This window comes from Andrena cerasifolii, chromosome 1 (assembly GCF_050908995.1).
Source record: "Andrena cerasifolii isolate SP2316 chromosome 1, iyAndCera1_principal, whole genome shotgun sequence".
NCBI classification, from domain to species: domain Eukaryota; kingdom Metazoa; phylum Arthropoda; class Insecta; order Hymenoptera; family Andrenidae; genus Andrena; species Andrena cerasifolii.
In genome coordinates this window covers 21,030,693-21,049,410 of record NC_135118.1, presented here as the reverse complement: position 1 = coordinate 21,049,410, position 18,718 = coordinate 21,030,693, and the positions used below count along the sequence as shown (strand labels likewise).

The following is an 18,718-nucleotide window of genomic DNA, read 5'->3' as shown; positions in this document are numbered from 1 at the left end:
CGTACGCACGCACACCAGCATTTTTCTCTCGCCTGTGTGCACCGGTTGCCGCTTTCGTAGACGCTCGTCCGTCCGCGCGGATGAAACGCGCTCCTTCTACCTGCCCGCACTCACACATCTGCTTGGCGACGATCGTAGGGACGCTGTTTAAGCGCGACGCACCGCTACCTTTCGGCTGCGCGCCTGTACGTTTGACGTGCACACGACAGTTCCCCCTGTATTTGTGCATGCGCGACGACGTCTGCACGGGCGTGTATATTTATCGATGACTCGTGAGTGTGCGAACAGGTTTCTCGTGGTGTAAACCGCTCGCGCTTGTGGCACGGGTAACGTTCACGCGTGTCCGGCGATGGACACGCGTGTTTTTTTCGCGTACGCACGTCGGCTCCGGTAGATGGTGTGCCCTTTCATTTGCATACCGTCCTGGCCGTGTTCGATTTAGCCGGCTCGCGCCACTGTGTGCGTACCACTTTCTATGGTTTAGTGGTGAGAGAGAGGTACGGGCGCGAGGACCTTTTCCTTTTCGCTGCTGTGCCATGTCAACAACGTGCGGACGGTGGTCCTTCGTTGCGCGCAGGAATGCGCAAGTGCATTTCTTTCGGCCGCGCACAAACGCGTTCAGCTGCGGAGTTTCCCCGCGATGGCGAGCGCTCCAGACGTGTTTCCGTCTACCTGCGCGCGCGCGGCACGCACACCGGCGTCTCGCCCCTGTACGTGTAACGGTCCGCATTCAACGAACACGTTGAGTCCCGTTCATGAGCCGATCGTAGGTATATACGAACACGTACATCTGCCTGGTTTATGAGCAGAGAATAACACTTGCCTCGGAGCTGTGTGAGTGACACTACAGAGAGGAACGGTTTCCTCTCGTTAATGTGTCGATTCTTATAGGTCGATATTTATCTCAGCTCCGTGTGCAAAATCGCACAGATACGGTCTCTCTCACCTGTGCACACATGCAACGGTAAAATGTTGCCTGTTATGTACACGCGGAGACCAGGCACACGGACACGGAGCTCTTTTCCTGTGGATCCATTGTGATCTGCACTGCGCGGAACTGATGAACTTTACTCAGATAGCACACGACGTCTTAAAGACGTTCGTTTTACGTCCCTTTTTAGTCTGAACGTCTCGTGACCTTATCTGGACGTCTTAAAGATGTACGGATCGAAATGTCCGGATGACGTACAAGAATTACGTCTTTAAGATGTCTTTTGGACTTCATAAGACGTCTTCAAGACGTCTTGAATGTAGGAATGACGTCTTTAAGGGGTAATGCCACTGTAGAGCTCGGAAAGGCAGCCTGCTTTTGAGAATTTTTTATGCGAGTGTAGTGAGTGGAATACAAAATTTGTTCGAAGGCCTTTATTGTACATAATTTGAGGTATGATCACAATTTTTTAAAAAAAAAAAATTTATACCAAATGGCGGCGCCACAGCTCAACAAAAGAAGCATCTTCTGAAAAACAGTGCTCCGCGGCCGGAAAGATTTCTCCTTCAATTTTTGACCTAGAACAAAAACCCGATTTTTTTTAGTTCTATATAGGATTATCTCGCGAAGTACACGAGGAAATGAAAAAAATCTGATTTTTGTAAGAATGCTGCGCGATTGAACAAAACACGGAACTGCCATAACCTCGAAATTGTTGAAATGTTTTGTTCAATTCTTGCACCATTCTTACAAAAGCAGTATCTTTTAGTTTCCTCGTGTACTTCTCGAGATAGTCATATATAGAACTTAAACATTTTTGTTTCTTTATTCCAGTTCAAGAATTGAAGGAGAAATCTTTCCGGCCGCGGAACACTGTTTTTCAGAAGATGCTTCTTTTGTTGAGCTGTAGCGCCGCCATTCTGTATTAAATTTTTTTTAAAAATTGTGATCACACTTCAAGGTATGTACAATAAAGGCTTCCGGACAATTTTTTAATTCCATTCACTATACTCCCTTAAAAAATTCTAAAAATCAGACTGCTTTTCCGGGCTCCAGAGTGGCATTACCCCTTAAGCGGGGAACCCCAATCGGCGAGCGCAAATTTATGTGTAAATTTGCTTTTTTTCCTCGGAAACTAAACACAGGATCCATTTCAAATTGTGATGGTATTTTTTTTATACATATAAACAAAAGAAAAAACTGTTAGTTAACATAGAAATATATTAATTCAAAGAATTATTTATACAATTATCAGGCGCTCCGTTTCAAAAGTTGCTATGCAGCAACAACGATTTTTCTATTTATCTGAAACACAAAAAACAACAAAATGTTTTTTTTTAAAAAATGCAAAATTGATCAAATGGCGACAGTTGGAAAAAAGTATCGATTTTCACGAAAGCATACTTTTCTTACTAATATTTTTTTTTGTTCATAAGTGTAAAGAAATACCCTCACAAATTGAAGTGGATCCTCTTAGTTTCCAAAAAAACACCCTTTACTATTTAAACAATTTGTGTATATAAGCTAGAAAGAAATAAAATGTTTTGTCTTATACGGGACTTTATTTTACTTTCATATTTCCTAAAAACTCCTCAGGCCTGTTTCATTAACGTTGGTGCAAACTGCAGAGCTTGGGAATAATAATTTACACGCTCCATTCAAACTTCCTCATATAAATTTCCGCTAATCACAACTTAAGTCGATCTTTTGCAACGCGGGTAATAAAAGAAGCAGTGACTTTTCCTTTATTGTTCAGACGAAAGATTAATGATAATTGTGAATTATATTATACGAAATCTATATGTCGGAGAACACTTCGACAGTCTGCACAGTGCTTGCAAATAATTGGCAGTGTATATAGATTCATTTCGTCTACTTCCTACGGTTTTTCACAGTGTTCACTTGCATCGGTACGATATGTTATTGTCCTTCCGATTGGAATTTCACTCTCGGGGTCTTTCACCGCGAATCGATCGGGTGCGATTGTTCTTACAGAGAGAAACCGATTTCTTCAGGACCTGATTGAAAATTTGAAAGGACGAGAATGCACTGCTACCTGTTGCGCACGAGACGCGCCCCGTACACCTGTCCTGCACATGCGCGGACTACAAATGCACAAACAAATTAATATTCTAACTGATTCCGATCCGTCAAATGGCAATTTATCGATGTTACTAGACATCGCTTCTATCCCCTTCAATTAAAATCAATTATCGCTAGACAATGAAACAAGAAAAAGTTTTCGTTAAGATATTATTCATATTTTCATTCAGATATTGTTGGCATAGTTAAAAAGTAACATCTTTAAGTTCTTCTTATTGCAAATGAATGATATAACAAGTACCACGTATTGAGTTATTTGAGATCAACATACATTTGTAGATAATATAATTAATTTAACTAAATTATTATAATAAATGAATAATGCATTTTTAATATTAAAAAGTATGTTAATACGTTGATAACGTCGAAAGGAAAATAAGATATATCCGAGGCGAGTTAGGTAAATAAATAAGGTGTATATGTATAGATTGAGTTAAATGATTTTTGTATGCATGTCGTGTGCACACTCCGGATGGAAGTGTACAGTCACGTAAAATGCATTTGACCGTAACTCACGATCAGTGCAGCAACTTCGAAAGCCGCTATAGCTACAAGGTTCTTAGCAAATTGAATATTTAATTTCCGTGCCTTCGAAATGACACATAAAAGACTCTGTTGCATAATGTTCAGCTCATTTGCGAATGATATATCAAAACCATGGGCGTTCCAATAAAAACATTCTTTATTTTTCAAATAAATTAAATTATTGCCATCGTTTAACATATCAATTGCACAATAGAGCATTAGCATCGTGAGAAACCGGCCTATTTCCAATCAAACTTGAACAATAACGAAATATATGTATATATGTACTTCAAAATTACTTACAATGCAGTCGGCTGCCTTGCATTTAATCCCCGCTGTTCCTTTCTTCTGAAAAATTATAAAGAAATAATTAAACGCACGAAATCGTAACCGAAGGATTAATTTCTATCAAATTTTCGTTTAAGTGTATAATATGAAGAGAGACTAAAAAATTCATCTTAATATATTTTCACGCAACGTTAATTCCTCATTTGCATACCACATATCTCGGAATTTACACATCTCAATTTATTTTTCCTCGTGAATTTTTCGCGTCACTTAATCCGAAATGATTTACAGTTAATTAGATTTGTCACACAAGGGTTGACACGTCTTTCGCAAAGTCTGATTGAAGCTGTCGAATCATGGATGCTGAATATGTGCTGCATTTACATTTTATATACCATGGACGTCATGACATACAGGGCGAATACATTGAACAACGAATGGTCGAATTAAATAAGGAACAATACAAATTATCATTAACTTGTTAATGCTTTCATGTACAAATACGAAATGAATTTTATAATATATTAAATAATAATACGGCGTAGTCGTGCATGTGATGTACATACGCACGGACGAATGAAAAATCGTGGTCGGTATAAAAGAAAATGCTAAAGAATTTATGCAAAAAGTTCTATCTACTACAGGGTGGCTGTAGATTAATATATGTACAATGTAACGTAAAAGAATTCTCGTATACACAAATAAAAGACATGAGTAGGTATCTGTTTCCTGTCACTTAAAATTATAATACATGTGTTATAAATAAATGAGTCGTCTTTTCAGTGTGTATTATTTAATGCGTTATTTTGTATTACCTAAACCGATGGTTAGTAATTGCGCAGACGTATGAATTCGGTATTGGCGAAGTTTATGGCATCGCAGGAAAACCCACATTCGATACTATGTGAAACTATAGTAAGTGTTGAAATCCTTGATTCACGACCGAACAAGGGCGGATCCAGAGTGGGGCGATAGGGGCGATCGCCCCCCCCCCCTCCCCAAGTGTAATAAAATTAAAAAAATATTATGACACTGTGTAGTATTCGGTATAAATAATTATGTGAATTTAATTATTTAGGTTATAGTATCAGATAGAAATATTAAAATATAAATTACAAGCAAATTTTAAATCTTGTAAAAGGAAGTGCAAAAATGTACTTAGGTACTTTTACATATTTCGCCCCCTCCAAGAAAGGCTCCTGAATCCGCCACTGCGACCGAACTAGAAAAGAAAAGATAGAAAAAAACCCTACAGGTTAGTTCCCCCTCGTACAACCACTTGCTCCGTTTAATATCTCCATAATAAAAATTTCCTCGCGACTTTAATCTTTTACACGTGCACCCTCAGTAACGTTCACTCCTATCGGCACTTGTACGACATTGACTTTCATATGTTAGTAACGCTATTCGAAATTACTTGCAATGACAATACCTACGTCTTAGAAATTCCTCTCCTTACGAAATAGTCTTACAAATTACAATTGGACCAAGTGTACGTCGAGGTGCGACACTTCGTACGCGATTACCCATTGGAAAAACGGAAGTCGTGACTACATGGCCCGTTAAGTTACTTCTGTGACATTGATTTTAAAATTGAAAAAAAAAAAAACAAACAGTTGTATCAATTCGTTCGGTATATCCGATAAAATAGAACAGAAAATAATGCGCATATTTTGAGATTAAAATGAACAAAGTACGGCGGAAATCTTATGTACACATTTGAGTCGTAGAATGCGCGCGTTTAAAATTACCGAAAACATCGGTTCCAAGATGGCGGCCGCTGGTACGATTACCGCGTTGCGTTTAAGAGTAGAACGGGCCGTCGGTGTAGAAAGAAATGAATTAATAAGCGAAATCTTAGGTGTCGTAGAAAAAAAGAAATACGAAGGACCACGCGATTTTGTCTGCATCGCGGGAGTGTAAAAGACACGCGTAAGATTTTCTCTTAAATAGAATAATGCCTACGTGACGGGACCTTATACAATGACCGTCTACACTTCGTACAAGCGTACCGTAAATGTATAAGTGACGAGTTTTTCTCGGAATATATACACGCAGGTTATGTTCTATTTATGAAAACATATTTATAACTCACTTTCGCTATCATACATCGTATTTCACTAAATTTCATTAAGTTAAATTATAACTAGTATTCATCGAACGAACTTTTGGACATGCCGAACTTTTCACAATAATTTGAAAAATGCATGAAAAGCCGATAGCTTCCTTCTTTTAATTATTGCCTCATTTAACTGTAAATTTCAGATAAAAATGTGAGGTATAGATATATACATATATAGAGTGACTTTTGTAGAGCGACCAATGGCATTGCGTTTAACGTTTCGAGACATATTAGAAAGCTGCACGCTTGAATTTGTATTATTATATTTTCTCTGTCTATTTGATTTGAACATTTGTTATATCAACAGTTCCTTAATATGTCCTTCACCTTGCCGAATAACCGCACTTGCCGCTTCCCAAAGCTCCCTCTGTATATTATAAAATTGACATTTTTCATGCAGCGATGTACGCTATTAATGTAGATCGCCGTACATTTCATACATTCCGATCATTATTATTCTTACAATTTCGAAATAATTTGTCACATCGAGGTTGTACATTAAGATTTAACTTAGTCAGGCCATGTAAATGTATCACAACTATGTACGCGCGAACACATACACACACACACACACACACACATATACATATGCACTCATCAGCATACAAATTATTGTCGATAGAACAGATGTCTCTGTATCTATTCTACCAACAATACTCATGGAAGATACACACATTATTCATTTTCATTCTCTGCTGCTCAACTTACTCGTCAATTCGTTTATATCACGCTCCCTATTTTGACACCTGATTCAACGTATTTCCAACTAGTTATGGATCACATTTTTTTAATCAACGAATTTAAAATGAGAACAATTCCGATTAGTATTTATCGAATCCAGCAAAATTTGATGTCGCACGGTGAGAATACGCTACTGATACTACATTCAATTCGCAAGAAATATAAAACACCGTGCTGAATGGAGAAATCTATGCCAGGCGCCAGGAACAAGAATTGTTTGTTTATCGCGACTCGGCTTTCGTTTTCGGTGGCCTGAAAGCTTTCAATTTCTTCGCTTTCTTTTGTTTCGTAGCACTAGAACCGGATTGAAACGCTTTCCAACTGTCGACTCTTGATTGTCGCGATTCCTCGAAATTCTTTTGCCATTCACGTTCTAACGCAGCCTGCGCTTCTGCGGATAGCTCCTCTTCTCGTTTCCTCTTACGCTGCTCCGCGTCGCGCGTAGCTAATTCTCTCCTGTGCAGGCAAGCGAACGAATTTATTTAACACAAGCGCGCGGCTTACCTTTCGAGAAGATTCATTTTATCATTTAGATCGTTACCAACCTTCTTCGTTCCATATCGGCGAACAGTTTCATCGTCATAACCCAGACAGCGTGTCTGTAACCTTCGTCCGTTTCTTCGTCGAGCATAGTCGTGCCTTCGGGCTTTCCTTCTTTTTTCAGTTTCTTTTTTTTCTCTGCAATCTGACAAATTGTTGGACATTACATGTACTTCTTCAAACGAATAAGAGTTTTATATTTTGATTTATACCATGTGATCTGTGCGCGCTTTGGCCTCTTCGATGACATCCATACACTTCGCCCTGGTTTCCTCATTCTCCAATGTTTTCCACGCCTTATTAACAACTGCGAAGAAAAACACTCGACAGTCACAGTTTATCTACGACTAAGATCTCGATGAATACGTACTTTCGAACGCCTGTTGCGCACGCTCTGCGTCATCTTGATTTTTGTCAGGATGTACCAGAATTGACATCTGCGAAACAGAAACAATTGAGTGCACTGCGTAGCCCCGACTATTTTCTTAAAGAGAACCTGGGCCTGCGAACTTACACGTCTGTATTTCTTTTTGATTTCCTCTATAGAGGTGGATGGATCGACTTGCAGTACTTCGAAAGGGTTTAAATTAAAGTAAGACGATCCAGGTCGAAGTAGTCTGTCGATTTGTTGCTTAGGAGTTAATACTGAATCCCTTTTCTCTATTTCTTTCACCTGAAAAGATTAGAATACCGTAGGAGCTTAGGAAAACAACTGTGTTTAGGCGCGCGTATATTCGCATAGGTTAAGTTTATTTATAACTCGAACCGCTCGGCGGAGAAGAATTTTGTTTGCGACAGTTTAAACAATATCGGGTGTTACTTATTAAATAAGGAAGAAACGGTGGCTAAGCGTGTTGAAAATTGTATTTATTCCTCTCGCTAGGTGCATATAAACTGACGTCTGTTAACCTTTAAAACATAGTGTATGTGTTTATGATTATATAATCGAAAATTATATTGAAAAGTGATGGGCGCGGGAAGGTATTGCAACGTTACGACGTCGGTCTAAATGTTTACATACTTCTGAATAAAATTCATTGAATTCGTCCTCTTTCTTTGTTGGACAATCACTGGATATATTGGAGTTGGTAGCAGCCATCTTGATTGTTACTAACTTTCATATCAATAGTGGTGCCGCCTATCAGCGTTATGAACACAGTAATTGTCATTGTTTGTTTACTAATTAAGAACAATGTAAATATAGCGTGTCTACACGCGTCTTATCAGAGTTTTTAAAAAGCTAAATGGAATACCATAAACAACTGATTAGTTTAATAAAATCATTCATAAAATATTCATTGACTGTAGAACAGAGACGGGCAACAAATTATTTGAAATAGAATTATTGTACAGAAATTTTTATTTTAAATAATTTTTTGCCCATCTCTGCTCTGGAAGCATACAAATCTTCGATGCTTGTACTTAAACGAGGATCAACAACTTTTTTTAAGTAACTATTCGTACAAGCGTTGAATTAAAATAGAGTTGAGTGCGGTGGAATTCAATAAAGAGTCATTTAAAGTTTTATAATATTTTATTAACAAAGCTTAACAACCAATAAACAAGTGAAGTTTCATTAGCTGTAACAAAGATGTACCTATTAGACGAAATAAAGGTCGTACATTCAATATACATCGTAGCGTGAACCATGTTTTTTTTTTCTCAAATCAATGAACTATGGTCTAGCCTTTAATGCTAATCTAGCATCGTACACATAAACTACTCGCTATCTTCCGTCTGGGAACATAGAATGCGTAAATGGGAGGGTGGAAACACTAGCACGACACTATTAACATCTAGCATATGTTACGTTTCACTAATCTAGTAGCATTATGTTGTCTATGGCTAATCATTTTACTATTGAACACCAGTTCGTACATAATTCGCGTTACTTTTCCTGGAGACTATGAGGGCCAGTCTGTTTAAGGAACGCGATTACAAACACACATATTCCTTGTAACATTTCCCTTGCTTACTAACATACGTCACGCTCATCTTTTAACTAGTAACACGTATTGCAAACTAATAGTTTCACTTACATCGACGTTACACGATTCGTCATCTATGTTCTACTTTTCCTCCATAGAATCTCAACGCACAAGCTGCTATTTTCAACGTTTTGTCGCGCAGAAAATCGAAGTTCGTTAAAGAAAAACAGCAATACCGGACAAGTAAAGGATTTTGTATTCTTTCATTTCTGATAAATTGTGAAATTATTTTCCGCTGAAATAATTCTGGAAAGAATTTTCTTTATGTTGGTAGTTTGAGATACTCGCGAGATTTGAACTGAATTTCAGTTATAAGTGGGGCAACAGCGAGGTGTTAAGATTCTACTCCTTCGTCGAAGTAATTATTAAAACATCAAAAACGTTAGCTGAACACGAAACAGTCAGGACATCAAGGTTCTCTTGGACGAGGGTGTTGTGTATATTTTTCGCACGCAGGTTGAAGGCAACAGCCTTCAAGATACGAAACGACTTCTTCGACGTCTAACGTAATTTGCACAGAAACTTTGTATCTTTTGACACATTTTCAAAGCATTGAAAATTATTGGAATTTTGGAGATTAAGCAGACAGTCTGTAATATAATATGTTGGAGACACTGTGAGAATAAATTCAGTACTAAACAACGATAAAATAAATTCATATAAATTAGTAAAATTAATAACATTTAACTACTAACTTCGTCAATTAATTAAACAAGACTCTGCTAATTTTAGTTCTGCTAATTTTAGTTCTGCTAATTTTAGTAACACTTGCAAAAGGGTAAAAAAGTGGTTAGAAAAATTATTTGACGCCACTTGTGGCGGTAAGCAGATGCAAATTGCTATTAGAACTCAACAATGACTGTAACTTCAAAGGAGAGCAAAATTCTGCACATATTTATATCGACTTATTTGATTATTTTTTTGTGCTGAATCTATTCTTAAGGTGTTTCCCACATTATTACATCACACTCTGCCAACTAAGCTTGTGATTGGTTGAGCTATACATTGTTCTCTAACTGTACTCTCGCGGATTCGACGAAGTGCCGTTTGCGAGATTCCCATAAAGACTGTTTCCCGAGTGTTCAAACTAGGAACGATAGAAATTGTCACAACACAATACACGATTATAATGTAGCTGTACAATTATGCATCCCTAAACAAATCCGACCTCACGGTTCTACCGTAACGAACACACACAAACATCACAACAGCTTGACACTTTTCTTCTTTTTTTTTTTATCATACGTGGCTACATGTATTATAAATTCTACACGAACTAGCGACAAATGGTACCAACGATCGAAGTCCGAGAAGCGTTTGCCGAGCAATTACTGCTTCAATCGTTTCGAAGGCGTCTGCCGACTTTGGAACGTGCGCGTTTAATAAATTCTGCACGTAGGGGCGTGGCAAGTCGGTACGCCGACATCCATTAACTATATAAATTGCGTAATTATGAATGGTAATTAATCGATCGTAGAGTACAGTTCTGTGGGATATATTCTTCGGTTACATATACCGGTGAGATTGATTCGGTTGCGAACCCCTCCGCTACATCCTCAGCTTTATTAAACCGCACGTTTTGCAATGAAGTACACAAAGCTAGCTGCTCTAACGACGTCTAAACACCTCTTGCTACACGATGGTACTCTAATAGCAATTGAAAACAATCACCGCGTCGAAGGACAATACAGAAGAGCCTATCGTAGCTACGCTGTGACCGCGGACAGGGAAACAGAAGCCTAGAATCGCCACGCTAACCCTTATGAAATTAGAAAACTCTACCCCCCAGCTTCCTTGGAATCATTCGATGGACAGTGATCCCACGCGTGGAATACGAAAGTAAAAATCTTTTCCATAATGGGATCGGGGACGTCCCGAACGGCATGGCGCCGCGTCGTGGGTCGCGTTAATCGGAAAATATCACGGGGACATCATAATTCATTTACGAAACTGTTTACTCGAAGACGGACGCCTGCGATCCGCGCAAGGGACGAGCAGCGTCGATGAAGGTCTTCCCTTAAGATTCCCGCGAACTTCCTCACGAAGTTTCTCTCAAAATATATATATATATTTATATATGTATATATTTTTTTTTTCTCCGTAAAAATTTACATCTATGTAACTTATCGATATGCACTCAAAAGCTTATCGTTATAAAGCGAATATGTATATCTCACTTGGATGAAAAGTCGTTTAGACATATAGACGAGGCGTACGCCGTGCAGCGTATGCACAGTTACTGGTTATAGACACGCAGATTGGTCGAATTCCCATTTGTGGATTCACAAACACACTTATCACGAGCGCCGAAAGATATCCAATTAATTGAGTTCTAGCGGAAAGCTACAAGTTCGTTTTGCCGGCCGATCAGCATTATCGTCGTGCACTTACGCGTATGCAACCAAGCGGATAATGGTCCTTTGATTTCGGGATCCATCTTCGTCTTGTTAGTCACGATCGCTGATTTGCTTGGATTAGAAATTTAACGGTCTCGCCGTGGGAGACAGAACTGCGCCAGGCGGGCGTACAAACTTCTAATTGTTTCACTGATTTCTTTTTTTTTTCCGTAAAAAACGCACGTCGATGTGACCTTTTCTTTTTCTCGGTCGCTCGCATAAATCGCGTTAGCCTATGAACGTATCGTTGCGCGTAGCTTAGAGCGCGAGGAAAGTTTAGCCGTGGAAACATTTATTGCAGAAATATCGCATTTTCAAAGACCTCTCTTAACAATGTACCTCGAGAAACCAAAGCACCATTGAATGTTATACATTTCGATACGACATTAACACAGTTAGTACGTCTAGCATATGCACACTCTTTAAACACATTAGGTAGATCTCTCATATCTGCAATCTGTATAGGTTCATCGTAATTATGCTTACCGTGACACGATAAATTGTCCATTTCGCTGGATAGATTATCTCCACCCTTACGCATCGTAAAATAATTCATCTGCGATGTAGAATATTTGCAAACAATGAGTGTGGTTCAATGTAACTTGAAAATGAGAAACACCTTTTGAAAATTAATCTTTCGGATAAAGCTTTAAATAATTTATTCGTGTCTCTGTTGCTTAGTGCCGCGCGAAATTTGGATGGATAAACGGAGATCAGTCCAGCAAGATGGAACTCTGTTGACGATGTTACATACAGCACCCTATATAAAACTTTCACAGAAACATTCACAAATATATGCTTTTGTATAACGCTATATATATATATATTCTTACTTGCACACACGTATAAACTTTCGAAATCTATTTGGCACTCTCCTAGTTTCATGGAAAAGGCGAGCACGCTTGGCTATATTCATCAATTCAAAGGCATTGCATTTGAATAGGGAGAGTTGGGGCACTTCGATGCAAGGGGCACAATGAAATATTAATAGCGTCTTGATATCTATAAATAGTTAGAAGTTCAAAACATGATCACAAGATGACACCTTGTAAGCAATCGTTTTAATATAACGCGTGTCGCTCTGCAGTCAACAACGCGTCAAAAGCATTTCGTCGTGTTTTCGTTGCGGTGTACTAAGAATAGTGCGTATAGTACGAAACTGTATTGTGATTAAAGTTTTGCTCGTTTCGGTTTATCATCGGTGTTAAAGGCAAATTATTGATTCTAGTAATGTTTATTTTATTTATTTTCTGACGATCCTGTTTACTTATTTGAAAAAATAATTTTGAGAATGTGTCCTTTGGGCCACTATGATACATACAAAGTTACTGTGTACTAAAAATAGTACGTATAGTACAAAAGTGTATTGTAATTAAAGTTTTGATCCTTTTTACTAATCGGTTTCTTTTTCATTTTTACAGCAGAAATGGTCAGGAACTACGTACTTAAATATTATGTGCAATGAATACCAAATACTTAAATGTTACATTAAATAATTACTATTAAAAACGCTCTTAATTTTGAATGAAAAGATATTGATTTTAATTCCGAAGAATCTTTGGTTTTTGTTTATTATTATGGTTGCCTTACTTGTGATGACGTTATTTTCGTTATTAGTATTCAAAGAGGAAAAGAGACAGATTATTCTTCAGATTTTTATTTCTCAAATAATAAAAGAAAATTTAAAAACCGTGGAGTCCTTATTAATATTCAACGTGCCCCGTCCTGTATTAATGTACCCCCAATTTACGAATCATTGTACCCCACCTGTGGGGCAGATTGATGCAAATCTCATTTCTGAAAGAAACGTTAATAACTATTTTTTGTTCATACTTCGTATAGAAAATCCAAACGTTCTTTAAAATTAGAATAAACTGCTAACAAATTAGCATATAAATCGTGCCACTAATATTCATTTGTCGAGTGTTATTTAAGCTTGAAAAATGTGCATCAATCTGCCCCAACTGCCCCTATAGCTTTACTCTTTCGCTACACATACGTTTACTTTACAACTATACCTTAGGTATTCCTTAGATTAGTACGATAATTGGTCTAAGAAGGTATTGTTTGCATAAAAAATATCAACTGTGGCTTCGCGACTGAATTGTCCTAAGATAATTGGTAAATACCTTTGTTGTATAGTGTATAGTTATTCGTAAATAGAATTATGACGATTTGATTTTTGAAAATAAATTATAGCGGCATTAGTTTCATTTTCCACGATTTTGGTCGATAATAGTATAAATACAGTGTAATAAATTGACATCACAAAAATAATACTCGGGACTTTTTGACACAATTTTGTTCTTCAAATGTTCGGTAACACGTCTTTTGATTCGCAGCGTACTTACGCAAATGTTTGATTATTCAGAGAGCTGCTCAGCATACGAAAGATATCGCCTGTGCGCCACGGCAATAAAATTACGAAACATTCATAGAAAAGAATTTGCTGTTTACCAAGCGATAGTGTTGCTCCTTGTGTCGTGAAAGTTTGTTTAGATGTGACACGTTTCCTTATACGCGCACGTTATAGGGTAGGATAAATATCTACGACAACAGCGCTATTCTAAACAATCAGTATAGTAGGTGTCTTTACGTAGATTTGCTGGATGCAGAGAGAAAAAAAATTCCAACGTATATCGTTCATCCTTTCCTCCATATAATTTTGCCTTTTTCAAATTTCCATCCATCAACGTCCACTCCATTCAGCTTTTGATGTTCTCGGAAAAATACTTCGACGAAAACGTACACAAATATAAAATCATCAGAGAGTATGCGACAGTCTAATCGTTAATCGGGCAAGCCAGTGATTTCGTTTCACTCGATTTTTGGTCTCGATAAACTGAGAGCAAATTCGCGCGATTGAAATGAACACTCGTGAAAAAATATTCCCTTCCGTTTTAAAATTTTAATTCCCAAATGTAGAAAGTTCATTTCACTTTGATTGATCAATTAGTAAAGGGCAATGTATATTATCAATTACTTTCTCGATATTAGTCGTCAGCATTTCGACGACCGAATTTCTCATATTACTTCTCTATGTTTGCCTGTACCCAGCATTTCCGTGGACAGCATGTGAGATTCTATTATATCTGCCTCGCTATTTATCGTAACGTGCTTTCATTGGAGTGCGAGGGTGGTTTATATGCAGTACAAGGGATTACAGTGTGGGTCACTACGGCATCGTCACACATTGCAAGGGATCCAGGAACGTGGATCATCTTGACGCTCCAATGTGTGTCGCGCACTATATTTTCCATTTTGATTTCGAGCCATCAGCCATTTTTTTTTTCCTTATATAGTACTTAAGTGGTAGGTTACTTGTTATATTTACGACTAGGTCTTAACGATTAATCGCGCTATAGATTCTTAAAGGCTGTCAAGTGTTTTCTCGGAAATCAGAATTGGTATCACAATGGCGCGTAACGAAATACACATTTCGGCGAAGAACGCCTGGCTTTGTGAAATGGCACGCGAACACTGATTTTATTCACCGTCGTGTTTCAATATAAATTTCCGTCGTTCCAATCGCACCTACGTCTCGAAATACCAAGTCTGTTTGATCTTGTAATTCGTAGTGCGTAATTGAGTGACGTGTTCGCTACACCGAGTGAGTAATTGTATGAAATGCTAATAGTAGTTTCTCTGTTTTGATTTGAAAATCAAGTTTAACGAACTCTATTAAATATTGTTTTTGATTCGTAATGTTTAAAGCTTCCACAGCATGAGCTCTTGCTCGCCTTTTTGGAAATACGTTTGAACATTTTGCCAGCATTGCAGCTAACTTAATCAGGTGTCTGATAACGAAGTGGTACACATTCAATGATAATATAAACAGTCGAACGTTTCAAATAGCAGCAATTGCCTTTACTATTATTTAATAGCAAGTGGAAGCATAGACGGTGTATTTGAAAAGTTCTCTGTCAGACTTCATTCCGCGAGTACTAATGCAGACACATGCTTCGAATTTGTATATAGCGTGTTTCATTTCTGTTAAAAAGAGCTCCACGAAAATGTGATAACGATACTGGCATAATTGTTTTACTAAGCTTTGTCGCGTAAAGAGGCTTTGCTGTATAGAAAAGCATACTTTGCTCTTTTTAAAAGAGTACAGCAGGATGTTAATTAAGAATTTTTAAAGAAATACATATTTGAAGAGTTACAGACAGATATAATTCCAGTGATATCGGGTCGGAAAGTGCGTCTGACCATACACAGTCCTCATTCCCTTGCTCCCTCACGCTCTGCTTCTCTCCCATTCTGGTTGCACCGTTCAATCATTCTTTCGTGTATTTTTTTTATAATATGTGCGTTATTTAAAACATTGTTTCGAGTAAAACTTATCAACAATTTCACTTAGGATTCTCAGTTTATCCGTTAATACTTTGTCAGGAAGAAAACAAAGATTCTCTCCATCACATAAACTAAGATAATCCTTTGTGCCTTTGAAACGATACACAGCAAAGTGGAATGCATCTTATTTACATACGTACATACGTCACAAGAAAAAGACACGAGTACTATCACCGTCATGTTCAACTATAGTTTCGTGGAACTTTGCGAGTATTGTTATAAAACATACCGTTCACGTATATTCGAACGGTTTCATGTTAACATGTAAATACGTATGGATACGTGCATATGTATGTATGCATCTATTTTCATCTCCACAGTATACGTATGCAAATGCGACAATGACGATATGCCTGTTACATCAAATTTAACACGTATACAATTTGAAGTACATATCCATGTATTCGTCTTAATATTTCGTAATATTATGCGCGACCTATGGCTAACAGGGTTCTAATATACAAAGTAGATATTCCTAATTGAAGACGTGCAATTTCTTTAACGGATTTAAAAAAAAAAGAACGTGCGTGGGATATTGTAAATCAACTGCTTCCTGCGTGAAAGGATATTCTCTTCATTTTCTGCCTTAACAGTCAATTTTATTTATCAATTCGCATTGGTGAACGAGAAAAGTAAAAGAGCTGCATAATCGTGCAATGACTTATGTTGAGAAATTATTCAGTAAGGAATAACTTAACTAATACGAAAAAGAAGAATGTCAATAAATACAAATCAATTTCGATTAAATCCATGTGCTTTCCAAAATTTTCGTTTACACGCTTTTCCACGAATATCGACGCGATACAGCGCCGCCCACAACTCGGTATTCAACACTAACCGTCCACTTAAAACAATCAGCGCAATCCCTTCGATAGCATCGACACGGTGTGGGCCGTTTAGTATGTCGGTTACACTATCACATAGAACATCGATAATTCACGAGTTAATAATTTTTACGGCTAAGTAATTTACCGGGTATAGGTGAGACAGAAATCGTGTCGTGGTGTGTGTGACTTTAGAAGTGGTGCATGGATAGATATTATTATTTAACTAGACTCCTACCGTTTGTCCTGTTTGTAGGTAAAGAGAGGTCTCCTTTGCTGAACAAACTGTTATATTGGTTCACGATACTTACAGCGACGTCGCGTATTACGAGAATCGTATAGCAGGAAGCAGAATATCGACTTTTCACATTTACCTCCCTTACTTGGTAATCTTCAACCTCACGAGCACACGCACACGGTGTAGTTTCGCACACACGCGCACAGATAACGCCGAGGGGAGATACATCTTACAAATCTACGGTTTTCAGGTTCTTTCCTCTTTTACGAGGCCGGTATCGGCTGCCTTAATAAAAACCTTACAACACGCGCAGCGTTCACGCGAAACCGCTGCGGGCGTAACCTTGTATTTTGTGTTTCAACGTGCAAGCGGCTATTCCGATCGAGATCAGAAACTAAGGTGATCGGCTAGGGTTCTTCTATGTTGGAATCGCTTTACTCTCCGCTACCTGGTGCTCCTCTCGAATTATATTCCCCGACTCTGCCGTCCGTTACCCTTAAAATTGTAACTTCGCGGAATTAAGTAGTCTTCTTTGGATTACAACCCTTCCTGCCGCGTAATATATTACTCAGCAGCAGGGTACGAAGAAGACCTTGAATTTCCACTGTTACCTCCTCTTTTCCTTAAAGTACTCAGAATTCAAAATGTCTCCACTCAATCGTCACCAAATAGCAGGCAACACCGTGGTCGATTTCGCGACAGAGATTCGACCACGTCGCCCAGCTCCATTCCAACACGCGAAGTACTTCTAAAATCCCTTCCTTAATTATAAATGTCCCAATGAAATTCTACCCTCTCGTTTCATCTTCCAACAATGTTACATCCCCGCTGTTTCACACAGCTTCGTGTTACGACAGATCGTTCTGTTGGCGAGTGAAAGTAACATCCGCGCAATTATTATAATGAACATGCAGGTAACTAATTGTTTCTTATGAACTGGTATCGGTTGAACGTAGCCAGGTGATAGGGTAAATTATTTTAATTAGTGCGCCGTGGATGCCGATGCGTAGGTGTTCGTACAGAGAGAAGTGTGAAATAAATATATATCGAACCCACGGCGATCGATCGCCGCACGAAAGAGCGCCCTGCACGGGCTTATTTAGTTTGTCTGCTTCACCCCCTTCACCAGCGACCACGCGTGGACCCCTTGTACAATAGGTAGATTTTTACAGGGTCATGCGTGGCGAACGGTGGAGGGGGTCCGGCCGCTATGCTTGGTCCACCTCGTGACAAACCTCCATGTAGTCTGGGTTGTGCATTATGTCCTTTATCATGTCCTTTAGTATCGGGTAACGAGGAAAGATTGGGTACACCTTTGAGCTATTGTACTCCTCCTGCAGCAAACAGTGCATTAATCACGCTAACGCGATAGATACGAGGACGTGCCTGCATTCTAATTTCTCGAATGGGAATTGTACGAAGCAAGCTACACCATTCTGTTCGATTTCGGTCGGGGGAGCAGAATTGGCTTGCTTTCGAATAAATTACTTCTAGTTATTCGCGTGATCTACCCTCTGCGGGGAAGGGAGTAACGCGCCTGATTTTGGGCCAAATGGGTTTATGTTAGAATATTTGTCGCTGCGTGGCAAATTGGTATAAGTTATAGTTTTAACAGATTTGAGTGTTTGCTTGGATCGGGAAAATTGAGTTTATGTTATCTACTTTTCTG

At 38.4% G+C, this 18,718-nt stretch overlaps 2 protein-coding genes across 6 annotated transcripts in view; both read right to left on the bottom strand.

Moving 5' to 3' along the window:
* Positions 1-6,215: 6,215 nt before the first annotated feature.
* Positions 6,216-8,406, bottom strand: LOC143369539 (dnaJ homolog subfamily C member 8). The gene is made up of 6 exons (XM_076813613.1): positions 8,272-8,406; positions 7,765-7,923; positions 7,621-7,687; positions 7,463-7,557; positions 7,256-7,395; positions 6,216-7,166 (listed from the first exon to the last, which is right to left on the bottom strand). Exons 1-6 carry the CDS (start codon positions 8,347-8,349, stop codon positions 6,932-6,934), a joined length of 774 nt encoding a protein of 257 aa, XP_076669728.1. The 5' UTR covers positions 8,350-8,406; the 3' UTR covers positions 6,216-6,931.
* A 2,409-nt stretch (positions 8,407-10,815) lies between these two features.
* Positions 10,816-18,718, bottom strand: part of LOC143378317 (uncharacterized) — a 160,994-nt gene continuing 153,091 nt past the window's right edge. For 4 of the 5 annotated variants that reach the window (XM_076830017.1, XM_076830019.1, XM_076830020.1 and 1 more), the window contains one exon: positions 10,816-18,383. In XM_076830017.1, the coding sequence (XP_076686132.1) occupies positions 18,258-18,383 (126 nt within the window). In that variant the 3' untranslated portion in view covers positions 10,816-18,257. The remainder of the gene's footprint in view (positions 18,384-18,718) is intronic. The other variant, XR_013088186.1, reaches the window with a different exon arrangement.